General features: G+C 45.7%; 1 protein-coding gene across 9 annotated transcripts in view; it reads left to right on the top strand.

The window, feature by feature from the left end:
- Nucleotides 1-15,224, top strand: part of TRAPPC9 (trafficking protein particle complex subunit 9) — a 622,816-nt gene that overhangs the window by 136,183 nt on the left and 471,409 nt on the right. For all 9 annotated transcript variants that reach the window (XM_005613305.3, XM_005613304.4, XM_005613301.4 and 6 more), the window contains 3 exons: nt 7,007-7,092; nt 10,087-10,213; nt 13,992-14,124. In XM_005613305.3, the coding sequence (XP_005613362.1) occupies nt 7,007-7,092; nt 10,087-10,213; nt 13,992-14,124 (346 nt within the window). The remainder of the gene's footprint in view (nt 1-7,006; nt 7,093-10,086; nt 10,214-13,991; nt 14,125-15,224) is intronic.

Here is a 15,224-nt window from a genome sequence, read left to right as displayed (position 1 = left end):
TCCTTCCTAATAGCAGACCCCATGGGCTCATGTGTGCCACTACTGCTGTCCCTTTGTGTCCTTCCCTGCCAGCCACGAGCTGATGTGCCACGGTGACAAAGCTAAAGGATTGAGAGTCCCAGCCCTGGTTGGTGATTGCCACTTCCCTCTAAGGAGTTTCACCAGAAGACCTGCGATGCTTTTGCTCTCTGCTGTTGGAATTCAGTGCTTTCTTCTCCTTCTGTTTTCTTTATTTCCACTCTTCATTGCTATACCCTCAATGTAGGAAAAAGGCATCCTGACTCCATGAGGCCCTTCTTCCCAGGACATGGGACATTGCCTTAGAATACCACCCACACCCCAAAGCATGGACCATAGGCTCTCCCTGAGCTGGCTGTGCCTCACAGTCCCACCCGCACTCCGTCTGCCTTTTCGTTTTCACCTTCTGCCTTTCTCACTCCTGCTCCTCGGATCCAGCTGCATGGCTCCTTTCTGTGCTTTGAACATAGCGTTCTCATTCCAGTCTCCGGGCATTGTGCTTGCTCTGCCCTCTGCCTGGAGCTCATCCCTTGTGCCGTCATTGGCTCACTCAACCAGGCCGTCCTCAGAGAGGCCCTCTCTGACCCCCGCACCTAAGAGGCTGCTCCTCCCGTCACTCTGCCTTCACTGCCTGGGTTTCTCTTCACAACACTTACATATACGTTCGTCTCTGTATAGAATTCAAGGCCAAAGGAACAATATAAGCATTAGGCACCTCACATAATCTCAGGAAGATTTCTTATATTAATACCAGCACTAGAATTGTGTAATAAACCTTATGCACAATATTAAATTATGTGAACACCTTAAAAATGAAGTGTTTCCTAAGACAGGGCATAACTTGGGGAGGAGCGTTAAAAAGACCTTGTGCTTTTCTGTAATGGTAATCATTTCTTTTATTCAAATTCTGTTTTATAAGAAGCTATCATATTTTAGTTCATTTAGTTTTCCCAGTGTTTTTGGAGGAAGTAATTTTTTTCTGCCTTTTACAGATGAAGAAGCTAACTCAGAGAGATGACTTCCCAAAGTACTCAGCTGGTTTAGTGGCCAAGTGAAAACTTGAACTCATGTCTTTTCAGACCTAGTGTACAGCTCCTACCAGTGCCCTCCCGCTTTCTCTAATGTCACAGCTCTCGTGGCGTGGGCCCAAATTCATGATAACGCACAGTCCCTGCCCTCAGCACATTTTCCGGGTCAGTGCAGGCAGGCAGGACACAAGCACATGAAGAGCTGACTACGAGACAAGCCGTAGATCAGAGTTCTCTGAAACTGTGGACTTGTCACTGGCAGTACCCGTGACTTACCTACTGAGCTTGGACAGACAAGAAGTGCTGGATGAACTGGACACCTCAGACTTTGAAAGGCCTCCTGGGGGCCCAGAAAGCAGTATTGTCCCTGAGGAGTAGGGTGAGCTTCCCAAGGAGGGGCTCAGAGGCTCTGGTTGTTCATTGTTTAAAATGAGAAGAAAATAGGGGCCGGCCCAGTGGTGCAGCGGTTAGGTTCGCACGTTCCACTTTATCAGCCCCGTGTTCTCCGGTTCGGATCCCAGGTGCGGACATGGCATTGCTTGGAAAGCCATGCTGTGGTAGGCATCCCACATATAAAGTAGAGGAAGATGGGCACGGATGTTAGCTCAGGGCCAGTCTTCCTCAGCAAAAAGAAGGGATTGGCAGCAGATGTTAGCTCATCTTCCTCAAAAAAAAAGAAAAAGAGAAAATAAGGAAGAAATACGGTGTAATGCCCTTGAAAACCGGCATCTGATTGTAAATTATAACATTCTGAACACATGAGCCCTAAGTATCTAGCACACTGCAATCTCTACCTGCGTGTGTGTGCATGTACGTATGTGTGCATGTATCTTCATTGGTCACTCCTTCATTGGTTCATTGGTTCATTCCCTCATTCGTCAGTAAACTCCCCTCGAGTTTCTCCTGGGTGTCAGGCATGTGTCAGCCCTGGTCCTGTGGTTCTGATGGTGAACAAGGCAGTCGTGGTCACTGCTGTTATGGGGTGTAGGTAGAAATTGAAGGGAAGTAGTAAGTAGTAACTACAAGAAGTAGTTAAGTATAGGCAAGTGGACAAATAAGTAAAATAATGCCTAGTTTTAATTAGTGCTATTAAAGAAATAAAAGTGGGTTGAAATGGAGAAAAATATTCTTTTCTATGGCATGGAAGCCTTTGCCTTTCCTGACTAAATATTTTTAATAAATATATTTAAGATGACAAGATTTTGAGTTTTCTCTGACATTGAATGGTTTCCATTTGCATCCTGGGAAATGATTTTGCTTGTTTATTCTTGCATCCATCATGTAGGCATCGATTCCCCTATTATATGTCAGGCATTGTAAGGGGTACACACAGATGTTTACCAAGATACTACCTCTTGGTCCTCCGACTCTTACCTGCCCTTCTTACTGTGCTGCTCAGGCTAACAGCCTGCAGATGACCTTTCCCCTGCTCCCCGGCTGCTGGATTCGTTAGGGTCTATCAGGCAGCTCTTGCATGGGGGTGATTGTGCAGGAAGGCAGAGGTAGCCTCCGTGGCGGTGACAGTGGTGGTACAGGATGATGCAGCCTTGTCTGCGTTAGTGATCACAGCAGCAGCAGCAGCAGCTCTGTCTCCATTGTCCAGCAAAGGCTGTCACCTAATAAGGTGCCAGTAATGAACAGTAAATGTTCACCAAAATGAATGAATGGGGGCTGGCCTGGCATTAGGTTTGAGCACTCTGCTTTGGCAGCCTGAATCCCAGGCACGGCCCTACACACTGCTTATCAAGCCGTGCCGTGGCAGTCCCACATATAAAATAGAGAAAGATGGGCACGGATGTTAGCTCAGGGCCATTCTTCCTTAGCAAAAGAGGAGGATTGGCCACAGATGTTAGCTCAGGGCTAATCTTTGTCTTCTTCTTCAAAAAAGAATGACTGATCAACTGCAACTGTTTCCTGGTTGTTATAGGGAGAAAGGCCCAATCAAGAAGGCATTTGTAGTGTGAATTTGAGTCTTTGACTTTCTAGTTTTAGTCTATTGATTTTGAAAGACAGCCTCAACCTCATACTCCTCCCCTACCCCACCCCACTGCTTCTCTGCTCTAGAGAACATGCTTGAGAGCTCTGGAAGCTAGGGAGCTGGGTGGACATCGTGGTTGACCAGGGAGGGCCAGGGGCTTCCCGGACCACCTCTGGTGTGCAGTGTCTGTCTTCCTGTGGGAACACCTCCTTGGATCTTTCTGGAGGTGGAAGACTTGGGTCCTGTTTTAGCCCAGTGACTCACTGGCTCTTCATGGTGGGCAAGTCACTTTCTGGCTCCTCTTTCCCTGGGTGGTCCTGGATTAGTCATCACAGAATTGATGAGGTTCTTCTCTCTTGGACCTTCTAGGAGTCTCTGGCTGCTTCTTTGGGGTCTTGTTAGGGTTGGCAATAAGCTGTCTCCCCAAAGAATGTTCTAGGAAAGTTTCACCCATTTTGTTTAGAGAAACTTCCAGAGGTAATCTAAGGCGACTAGAGGTAGGAGATTCCTTCTCAGGACGGGCTACATAATCTGTCGGGCCCAGTGCAAAGTGAAAATGTGGGGCCCCTTGATAAAGAGTGATTAAGAATTTGAGACAGTGACAGCACAGCGTTAAACCAAACATGGGGCTCTCTGAGCCTAGGGCTCTGTGGCTGCAGACTTGCCCCCCGTGAAGTCAGCCCTCCCTTTAATTTTTTCCTCTTCAATCTTAAGAAATTGTTCAGGCTTCTTTTTATGAAAATAATAGGTGAGATTTGTTGCAGAGGGCTTAAACAAACATTATCCAGTGATTTTCATAATTGCATGATGCTGTAGCCTGATGTTCCTAATTTACAGATGAGAAAATTAAGATTGAGCAAATATAAATTACCTGCCTCAGCTCAGAGAGCTAGTAAGAGGCAGAATTCAGGCTCCAGCCCAGGTTTTATGGCTCAAAGCCCAGGGGCTTTTTCCTCTATGATATGGCTCCTCGTCACAGTGAGAAGCACCTGCTCATCTGGGCTGAGGATAAGTTCAGTGGGTGTTGCAAGATTTTTTTCTGAGATACAATAGAAGCTTTATCCCAAATGCATGTTATATGTTGAATACCCATGGGTAGGAAAATGTAATTTATATTCTGTGGCTTCTAATATCTTTTTGGCAATATACTCATCAGCGGGTGCCTGCCTAGAGGTTTGAAGAATCGCATATCTTTAACCTAAAATTGCAGTCTCTATAAGTGAATCTTTGTGTGTAACTGGGGGAGTTGTCATCACAGCAGAGGGTGTAGAGTATTAGAGCAGAAACCCCTGAGGGCAGTTTTTGATACTGTTTTCCACTCCACCTTGGCGCCATTTCCTGGTCTTTCCATCTGCATGTTGCTGACATCACCAACGTCCAGGTAAAACTCTGCACGAAGGTGATTGCAGCACATGTCCTGAGCTTGAGTGCAGTGGGTGAAGGGTTTTACGTAATTTGTGGTAGGACATTGCGGTGTGGCCAGACTTACTGCTGAAGGCGACAGCTGCCCCAGAGGCAGCGTGGTAGCCTGGACAGGCTGTGGCTGTTAGTGGACTTGGGCTGCAGCCTGGCGCTGCAGCTGGCATTTCCCACTGCACCACCTCGGACACGTGGTTTCACCTCCCCGGGCTGCAGTTGTGCCGTCTACAGAATGAGACAAGCGAAGCCAACTCGGAGGTTCTTCTGAGGGCCAAGTGAGACACTGTTTCTAAACTACCTGGCAGCCGTTCAGGTAAGGCTCTGAGTGGCAGTTGCATGCACTGTTCCCGTGCAGGGATGCAGCGAGAAATCAGGAGTGCTTCCTGCCAGATGGGTCCATCCAGTGATGTAGAAAGAGACGAGCTTGTCAACAAAAGCAACCAGAAGATGCTCTTAGTCCACGGATAACAGTCAGAGTGGGTGTTTCATAGCCGTCAACTGCTACTCCTGCCCACCTTTTTGGGGACGAAGTATTGAGGAAGGGGCTCCTCCGTGTACTTTGACACGCTAAGGCTTGGAAAGGAGATAATCTCCTCCTTTCAGACAAAATACCTATTCATGTAATCAGTGATTTATCTTAGCCTTACCTTTAGTAGGCTAGGACCATGACAGTATAAGTGACTCCTTTCAGAATGGCAGGAAAATGATTTTTCTAATGATGACTTTTTGATTATGACAGAGAAAACAAACAGGCATAGCAAGGTGTTAGAACAATTGATGATTTCATCGCCATGAGGAGGGGGCCCGCGTGCTAACCACCTAGTCAGTGCTGGGCTCAGTGATGCCGCTGAAGGGCAGGCGTGTGAGCAGTGTGCTCTGGAGAGTGCCTGCTGTGAACCTCCTCTGGAAGGTTTGCACAGCCTGAAGGCCTTGGCGGCCAGGGTCAGGAGAGGAGGGATGAAGGAGGGAGGGGACCTGGGTTTCTGGAGCCAGCAGTGGGTAGAGCAGCAGAGTGAGAGGAGAACAGGTTTGGTGAAGCTGATTTTAGTCTCTGTGCAGGGTGCCTGGTGCAGAGTTTTTGGAAAAAGCGGTCTCTCTTGGGAAGCTCTGTGAAAGCTTAAGAATTCTAATCAGTAATCTTAGTATCTACTCTAGAAAAAGCTTTTTTATCCACCAGTGTCTGTTCTAGATACCTCTTTGAGTTCAAAGACCTAGGCTTGAATCCCTGTTGTGTCACTTACTAGCCCTGTGATTCCTAGGCACATTTATTGACCTGTTTGGACCTTGAGTACCTGCCTCATCACAATGGGGATGATAATGCCTATCTCACGAGGTAATTCTGAAGAGTAAGGAGATAACCTGCTTGAAAATGCCTTATCCCCAACACATGTTAATTGATTCCGAAGTTCCTTCTGATTTGCCTAATCGAGTCTCTTCAAGGGAGGAGAGGGCAATGGAAGTGGGGATAGGTACTGTATTAGTTTTCTTTTGCTTTGTAACAAATTACCACAAACTTAGTGGCTTAAAACAATGTGGTTGTTTTCTCACTGTTTCTGTGGGTCAGGAGTTTAGCACGTGTTAGCTGGGTCCTCTGCTTAGGGTTTCACAGGCTGAAATCCAGGTGTCAGCTGGGGCCATGTCCTTATCTGGAGGCTCGACTGGGGAAGATCTGTGTCCTGGCTCCCTCAGGTTGTTACTCATTCATTTCCTTGTGGTTGTATAACTGACGCCCCTCTTCTCTTGCCAGCTGTCAGCCAAGAACACTCTCACCTCCTAGAGGCCACTCCTGGGTCCTTGCCATGTGGCCACCTCCACAGGCCCTCTCCTTCTGTGAATCATTAGGAAGGGTATGGTCCTTTTTAAGGGCTCATCTGATTAGATCAGGCCCACCCAGGATAATCTTCCTTTTGATTAACTCAAAGTCAATTGATTGGAGACCTTAATCACATCTGTGAAACCCCCTAACTTTTGTTATATAACATCACCTAATCATCATATTCACACTCAGGAGGAGAGGATTACACAGGGCATCTACACCAGGGCAGGGAGTCTAGGGGGTCATCTCAGAATTCTGCCTTCCATAGGTGTTGAGCTGCAGCTGGCCTGGGAGTGGTCAGGGAGGAGAAGCCGCCATCTTTTACAGTCTTAGTGACTGGATGGGGGAATCAAGCTCTGTGCCACTTAAAGTTGACCGCAGTGCCATCTTCCTAAGTACCAGCCTCTGGGCCAGTGAGGTTCTGTGTGACTTGTGGCTCTACACCCAGAACAGTGCTGTCTGGATGGATTTCAGTTTTGCGAGGCTGCATTTGGCATGCTGGTGTGAATTCAGCCTGCTGGAGAAGGCGAGAAACATCAGTCACAGAGCGTCCAAGTGGCAGTGATGACTTGTGTCGTTTCAGAGAAAGCAGCGGTAAAAACTAAGTTTGAATTGTTTATCTCAAGATGGTCATAATGCCCACTGCTTCAGTGGAAAAATAAATTGCCAGAGGAATAATCTGAAACCGTGTGAAACATGCAAAATACCGGCTAACACATGGATTCTTTTGTCTGTGTGTATTTCTAGATTTCCAGTGGGTTCAAGGAGATGTGTGTGAAGTTCAGCTGATGGTATATAACCCAATGCCATTTGAACTCCGCGTTGAAAACATGGTATGTATCACCAATCATTTGACCACTTTTGGGCTAAACACCAACTTACCATTAAAATGTTTTTAACTTAATATTTGAGGCTCACATCCTGTGATATATGTTTGTTTTTTTTATTTGTTTTGCCAAAGATTATAAGCTGTTTGTGAGTGAAGACTACATCTTGTCATTCCTGTGGCTTTAGTGCATGCTACTCAATAAATGTTTGAACAATGAACAAAGACACCTCTGATTTGAGCACACTGAGCTTAGCTGATTGGATATAAGGCTTAAAATAATCATGTTGAAATTTACATGAGATTAGCACAGGTTACAAAGTCTCTGTTATGCCTGCTATGCAATATCAACATTACTTTATTGCTATAAGATAAGATGATAAGATGATCAAGGGCTCAGGGAGAGCGGGTAATAAATTACTGCACTACCGCTGTGAGATTTCTCTCGGGTTTGAAATCCAATGTTCTATTTCTGTGTTTTGTGTGGGGCGTTAAAGGTTCCCTTTGTAGTGGTGTCTGTTCCAACTGCTCACCTGATTCCATCATGAGTGGGAAGGAGATTTATACTGGCTCTCCAAGCTAGTTCTAATGTTTCGAGAGCCACCCGCCCACCGTGTGGATTCCATTCCTCAAGTCTTCTCCATGCGTATTATTGTGCAGTGCTAATTGTAACTTTTCAGTGACGTTCAGTGACGTTCAGTGACGTTTTCAGTGACGTTTTCAGTGATGTGCAGTGATGTTGAGATAGTTGGTGTTTTCCTTTAGAGTTTTACGACTCATGTTCAGGGTAAGAGGCAGGCTCTTCATTCAGGTATCTTGCTGAGTGCCCAGGCCACGTGTCAGGCCATGTGCGAGGCACGGGGGGACCTGGTCCCTGCCCTGACGGTGGTCAGTGCTGTGGCGGAAGGGCTCGAGGTGCTGCAGGTCCCATGTGGAGAGTCAGGGAAGGTTTCCTGGGAGAGAGGACACTCAGCTGAGAATACAAGGAGGAGTCGGGGTTTGTCAGGCAGACTGGTGGTTATTGTAGATGATGTTTAGGCCTCCAGCGTGAGGTATAGTTCTCTAAAATCTGTTTGAGTTCTTAGAAACTCTCTGAATATTAAGCTTACAGTCCTGAGGTCATTCAGAGAGTGAACCTACAGGGATGAGCCTTTTCCTCTTCCTCCTGTCGTACAAGAACATGCCGGCCTTAGGATCTGGCTCTTGGCCAAGCCTTTTAGTGACTTGTGCCTCTTGGCCTAAACAGAGAATAATAGTGGTTTACAGAATTTTCCCCGAAGTGGTCAAAGTATCATATGCCTGCTACTCTTTCTTACGTATTTTTTGTCTTAAAAAGTGGCTTTCATTTTTGTTGGGTTTAAAAGTAATATGTGTTTATTATAAAAAATCAGGAAGAACAAATAATAAAATAAAAATTATCACTAGGAGATAGCCCACAAATCATGGTCAGAATTTTGAAAATTAAATATTAAAAATTTAAAAAAATTTAAAATTTTTAAAAATTAAAAATTAAAAAAATTATGGAATATTTCAAATACATAAATGTTACAGGGACTAAGAAACATTCATATATCCACCATCCACTTTTAGAAAATTTTAACAGTTGGCCATATTTGCTTTAGCTATCTTAAAAAGAAATAAAATGCCAATATATTTTGCCTAGAGACCACAGCCTCCTAAGTGGTTTCTCTGCTTTCACTCTTGCCCACCACATGTGTTCTATACATTGTTAGATAACTTCACACTTTTGCTCAAAATCTGGGCACAAGTGTGCTCATTGCTACTAGAGTGTCTTTGCTTCTGCCTGCTTTCTGTAGAAAGCGTTAGGAAAAGTATGCATGCGTGTACTTACATATATACCTACATGCATACATCTGCATATGTGTATATATATATGCACACATGCCCATATGCATGCATATACACAGTGCAAATACACATTTTATAAATCCCGTCTTCACAGTGATGCCTCCCATTCTAATCCATCTCCATAATGTTCTTTCCTGCCTTCCTCCATTCTGTGTCTGTGCCCTTTCTTCCAGCGTGAGAACTTGGGCTCACAACAACATCAGCACGTTCTCACCTGCTCAGTCCTGTAAACTAAAAGACTTTCAGGGTTGCGTTGACCATAGCACTACGGTAAACAAACCTACTAGAAGGAATCCAGGATCTCTCCTTCATTTTGTCATCTTTAATTTATCTCTGTAGATAATGTTCTCTATATTTCAGTGGGGAAATCTTACACATCATTCATTAGATTTATTCCAAGATAGTTGATTTTTTAAAATCTCTTGTCAATGGTATTTTTTACATTTTATTTTCTAATTGTTTATTGCTAGATTATAGAAATGCGTTTGCTTTTTTCTATACTGACTTTGTCACTTTGCTAAATGCACTTGTTAGTTCAAGTTTCGTTGTAGGTTCCGTAGGGTGTTCTGTGTTCATAGTTTTGGTTTTTGTGAATAACTGTATGCTTTTTCTGGCCTTATTGCACTGGGCAGCACTCTATTACAATGCTGAGGAGAAGTCCTGAGCACTGACCACCCTGCATTGTTTCCAGTCAGGGGGCAGCTCCTTGAGGCCAGGGGATCTGTCTTGTTCACTGTCAAGCACAGTACCTGGCACATATTGAAATGAATCGATAATTCATAGATGCACCAGAGGGAGATTAATGGATGATGTATTTCCACACTTTATTTTTTTTCTTTTTTTGACATTTCCATTTGGTAACACAACAAAACAAAGGAAAGATAAAAAATACAGCAATCAGGGCTAATATCAAGATGGAATTGTTGTTCAGGCCCCCATGCTGCTTTCCATTTTGAGACTGTTTTGTGTTATCACACTATCTGCAGTTCTCTCTGGATTCTATACAAGCCGTTTCATTCCGGCAGTCCTGGAGCCTGCCTGTAGGCAGGTGCACAGTGGCTAGTTTGGAACTGGCTGTAACAGTGGTGGGTTTGGGCCGTGCTTGTTCATGTTACTCCGTCACTTGCTTTAGGGGCTCCTCACGAGTGGCGTGGAGTTCGAGTCTCTCCCGGCGGCGCTTTCCCTTCCTGCTGAATCTGGTCTTTACCCAGTGACGCTCGTTGGGGTCCCACAGACGACTGGAACGATTACTGTGAATGGTAAGGAGAATTCCTTTCTGATTCAGTTGGAGTAAAACTGCTGAACTCCTGTACTGCCTCACTAAGGCCTGTCACCGGTCACCCGGCGCTGTGGTCCCAGCCAGTTAGAACATAATGGGGAGATTGCAGTTCTTTGGGATGCGACGTGAAACGTGTTGAGTGTGCAGGATGTGGTGCCGTGCTCCTGTTGCAGCGGGAGGGTCCTGACTCTGCGTCCTGGCCTCCTCGCCCCTCGCCTCTCCCTCATCTTCACCGTTCTCCTGTCTGCTGACTCCTTCCAATGAGCCTGCAAACATGCTCTAAGGTTCTCCCACTCCAGTTAAGCCCTCCCGATGCCACGGTTTCCTCTCACTGTGGCTTGATCTTCTGTCTCCCATTCTCAGCCAGATCTCTTCAGAGACCCATCTGTACACGCTGAATCCACTTTTCCACCTCTATATTGGTTCTCGAACCCACTGCATCCTGGGTTTGGCCCTCATTACTTCACCAGAACTGCTCTCACTGACGTCGCTAGCAGTAATTTTCCAGCTAAATCCGGTGCCTGCTTTTTGGTTTCTGTCGAACTTCACTGCTCAGCACCCTTTGGCCCCACTGCCCGCCTCCTTCCTGGTGCTCTGTCTCCTGGTGTCTGTGATGGCACACCCTCTGGTTTTCTGCTGCCTCTCCCGCCTTCCTTTTCCATCAGTCTCTTCTGCAGGTGCCCCTGCTACAGCCTGACCCTTAAAACGGTGTTACTCGTGGCCCCGCTTCTGTCCTTTCCTCCCTCTCCTGCTCCCTCTGCTTCCGTTTCCTCTCCTTCCTTCCCCTAAACCTGGTCCTGCCCCCCTCCCCCCTTCTTCCTCTCCCCTGTATTCCCTCCCTTTCCTCTTCTCCTCCCTCCCCTCCTTTCTCAGCATGCCAGCTCTGGTAATCCTGTCAGTCTCATCCACTTTTCTGGCTTCAGGTCTGATCTATATGCTGCCAATTCCTGGGGCCAAGTCTCCTGTCCAGACCCCTTTTCTGAACCTGCGTATCCAGCTGCTAACCAGCTATCTCCTTGGCTGTCTCATTGGCACGTCATGTACAACGTATCCCAACCAGAGCACATCCCCTCTTCCCTGAAGCTGCCGCTTCCCTGTGGTCCCGTCTCAGTCAGGGCGTCACCGTCTAGCCAGGTGCCCTAACCAGATACTTAGGAGTCATCCTTAACTCCCCTCACTCTCTCACACTCACCCCCACGTCACTGACTGTGTCATCAATGCTCTTCGTCACCTCCACAGCCACTCCACAGAACGTGACCCTCTTATAGGGTTTGTCACAAAAGCATCAGGACTGGTCTTTCTGCCTCAAGTCTTGCTTGCTAATAAATCTATTTTCCATCCTGTAGCCAAGTGGCCTTTCTGCAGTGTAAATCCAATCGTGTCATCTCTTGATTGTAAGTCTTGTGTGGTCTGGCCCCTGCAATCTCCTCTTTGCCCCTTGTCGCCTGGGTTACACTCCACTCTCATAGACGCCTTTTACTTCTGGAAACGTGCCGAGCTCTCCAGGCCTTCGCCCGTGCTTTTCCTTCTCTTGGTGTGCTCCCACACTTGGCTGGCTCCCGTGCTTCTCCGCTTCTCAGCTCAGACTTCCTTTCCTCTTGGAGGCCATGCTCAGCTTCTCTGTGCTGGATCAGGTCCCTGCTCAGTGCTCCTGTGATACTCTGTGCATGTCCTTCCTTCATGTCACTAAGTGCAGTTGCTTGCTGGCCTTCACCTTGCTGGTCTTGTCATCTTGCTCAGCTGGATCCTCGGCACCTGGCACGTAGTAGGTTTTCAGTAGATATTTGTTGGCTACAGAAGAGACGTTTCTGGGAAAGGGTGTTCTCTATGAAGCCATGAGGCAGCTGCCATCCTAGGTTCTGACGTGTGGCAGCATGTGCTGAAGTGGGGCCAAGCACACAGCTTATGGGAACACGCTGGAGAGGTGACCCAGAAGGGGAGAGTGGGTCCAGATGAACTTCTCCTAGTAAGTGACCCTGAGGTTTGAAGGCCAACTAGGAATTATCTGAATGAATGGGCAGGGAGTAGAGGGGCTTCCAGGCAGAAAGAGCAACAGGTCCAGAGACCCGGTTGTAAGAGAGGACACAGTGTGTTGGGGAACTGGAGTTGGCTCAGAGTAACTGGTCCGAGGCGGAGGGGTGGTAGTGATGAGGCTGGGAAGGTAGACCCAGAAGGGCCTTGTAAATCATGCCAAGGGATGTTGGCTTTCTCCTGGGGCGATGGGACTGCTGTATTGTTTGAAAGGAGGAGTGATCTGGTCAGACTGGCAGTTCAGAGCGACCCCTGAGGCTGCTTTATGGAGAAGGGGCTGAAGATGGGCAAGACTGAAGGCAGGGAGACCAACTACGAAGCTATTGTGATAGTCCAGGGACAAAGGTAGGACCACAGTTGTGGCCGGGTTTGGAGCAAAGGAGAGAGATTAGAGAGGAAATAACTAGGACTGAAAGGCTTGGTTCAGAGTAACACACAACCAATAATCAGTAGGTTCCTGGAGGAGTAAGGTTCAGAGCCTTAGTAACAAAGTTTTTGGCTGTTTATCCCTGGTACAGACTAGTTAGAGTTCATTTTTGGCACACGTCATATATGAAGTGGAAAGGGCTGGTCCTGTATTATCAGACATAACACAGAGGACTGGTCATCAGATTTTGGGTTTATATGCAGTCATTTTAAGCAATGGGTAAGAAAAGGAAAATGGTTGGTTTTAATTAAGAAATGGAAACCAAAGTTTGCTCAGCAGACAAAACCACATCAAATCAGGTTTTATAGAAAGAAAAATATGAGGGGGCATTAGTGCCAGATGTGGGTTCCTGGGGAGGAAAATGTTTGCAAGTTAAATTAAGGAAGTCTTTTAAGAAACATCCTTCAAAAAGAAGGAAGTGTGGGTGCTGTAAATTGGAGTTATTTTAAGTTGAGAGACCAGTTTAAAACTGGCAGAAGGTAAGTGGAGCGTTGATGAGGATACAGAAGGGCCCTAATTTGCCCTTGAGCTAACAGCTTGCTTCTCTGTTTAGTTCGTAACCATTTAATATGAATGTAGAAAAGTTGTTGCCGTAGGCATTTAGCCATCGGGTATTGTTTAATTTTGTTACACAGTGGGTATTGTTTATAATAATTATCTCTTGAAATTTCAAAAGCCATTTTACAGTTTTGCTTAAACAATTTCAAGTGCTTATCTAACCGATGGAGTGGGTTTTTTTGCATGGAAAATTTGCTAATCTTAAATTATAGCACTTGTACACATACAGCTCATTTGCCATATCACGTAGTAGTTACAATAACAATGATTGGCTCCTGAACTTTCATCTCTCAACAGAAGATTTTGAATCATTTTTCAAATACTTATTAAGTCACGTTATGCCCTGGAAAGGAATAGCAGCTATTGTTCTCATTTTAGAGATGGATACATTTGAAAAGCAAATTGATAAAGGGATGAGATACTAATTTTTAAGATGCATAGAGATTTATAGTCTACAAAGACTTTCACATACACACTTAGTTAGGACCCAGTCCGCTTGTGAAGGAGTAATGCAGGTGCTCTTACCGTCTCCTCTCTCTGTATGAGGAAGCCAGGGGCCTTTGGGGTTGAGTGCGGGGCCTGTGGGTGAGACTAGCAGGTGATGGGGCCTGAATCTGAACTGAACTCAGGTGTTCAGAAAGGGACCCCGCTCTCCTTTCACTAGCCCGGGGCTGCCTTCAGCCCTGGGCATGAGACACGAAGCCTTGCCAGGTGGTGCGAAGCTTTTTCTTTTGTTTCCCAGGTTACCATACCACGGTCTTTGGTGTCTTTAGTGACTGTTTGCTGGACAACCTCCCGGGAATAAAGACCAGCGGCTCCACAGTCGAAGTCATTCCTGCTCTGCCCAGACTCCAAATCAGCACTTCTCTGCCCAGGTAGGCACACTGAGAGCACAAGTGTCTACTTTCTGACTAGAAATGGCACTTAAGAATATTTTTTAGTTATACACTTTTTAATCTCACCAACAGTTTGAGTTAATCTGTCATTTTTATGACCAGAATATGGGCAAGGGTTTTTTCAAGGTGACCTATGGGCACTATGCTTTGCTTAAAGGGAACTGGAACAAAGTGGAAGTGTTTCTTACCAAGAACAGAAGAAAATGTGAAATTAACCTTTGGAATCATGATTTTTGTGAAAAACGATTAAGGTTTTAGGGAATTTAAGAAAAAACTCTTATCTTTTAAAAAATACTTTTTTTTTTTTTAAAGCGTTATAAGAAAGCATAAAAAGAAAGGGAAATAAATCTCAGGAGTCCCAGAAGCAATTACCGTTAATGCTTTGTGGCATTTCCTTCCAGTGTTTATCTGTCTGTATTTTTTTTTTTTTTGAGGAAGATTAGCCCTGAGCTAACATCTGCCACCAATCCTCCTCTTTTTGCTGAGGAAGACTGGCCCTGAGCTCACATCTGTGCCCATCTTCCTCTACTTTATATGTGGGACGCCTGCCACAGCATAGCTTGATAGGTGGTGCAGAGGTCCACACCCCAGATCAGAACAGCAAACCCCGGGCCACCGAAGCAGAACATGTGAACTTAACCACTGTGCCACCAGGCCAGCCCCCTATCTGTCCTTTTTTTTAAAAAAAGTTTATGTTTGAATAATTGAGATCATAGTGTCTTACATGTAGCATCATAGATTACTTTTTGCCTAACCATATAACATAAGCTAAAAATATTTCTATTTTGATTGCTTCAAAAAGTACATTATAAAGACATCTCAAAATTGCATCACCATTCATCCTTGCTATTGGAATTTGGGATTGTCTCAGTTTTTGCTCTTATGAATAATGCTTTTTTTTTAAGATTGGCACCTGAGCTAACAACTGTTGCCAATCTGTTTTTCTTTTCTTCTTCCTCCTAAAGCCCCCCAGTACATAGTTGTATATTCTAGTTGTGATTGCCTATGGTTGTGCTATGTGGGACGCCACTTCAGCATGGCCTGATGAGCGGTGCCATGTCTGCATCCAGGATCTGAAC

Source organism: Equus caballus, chromosome 9, assembly GCF_041296265.1.
Source record: "Equus caballus isolate H_3958 breed thoroughbred chromosome 9, TB-T2T, whole genome shotgun sequence".
NCBI lineage: Eukaryota > Metazoa > Chordata > Mammalia > Perissodactyla > Equidae > Equus > Equus caballus.
The sequence above is the reverse complement of the archived record's forward strand: the minus strand, read 5'-3'. Positions and strand labels throughout refer to the sequence as shown.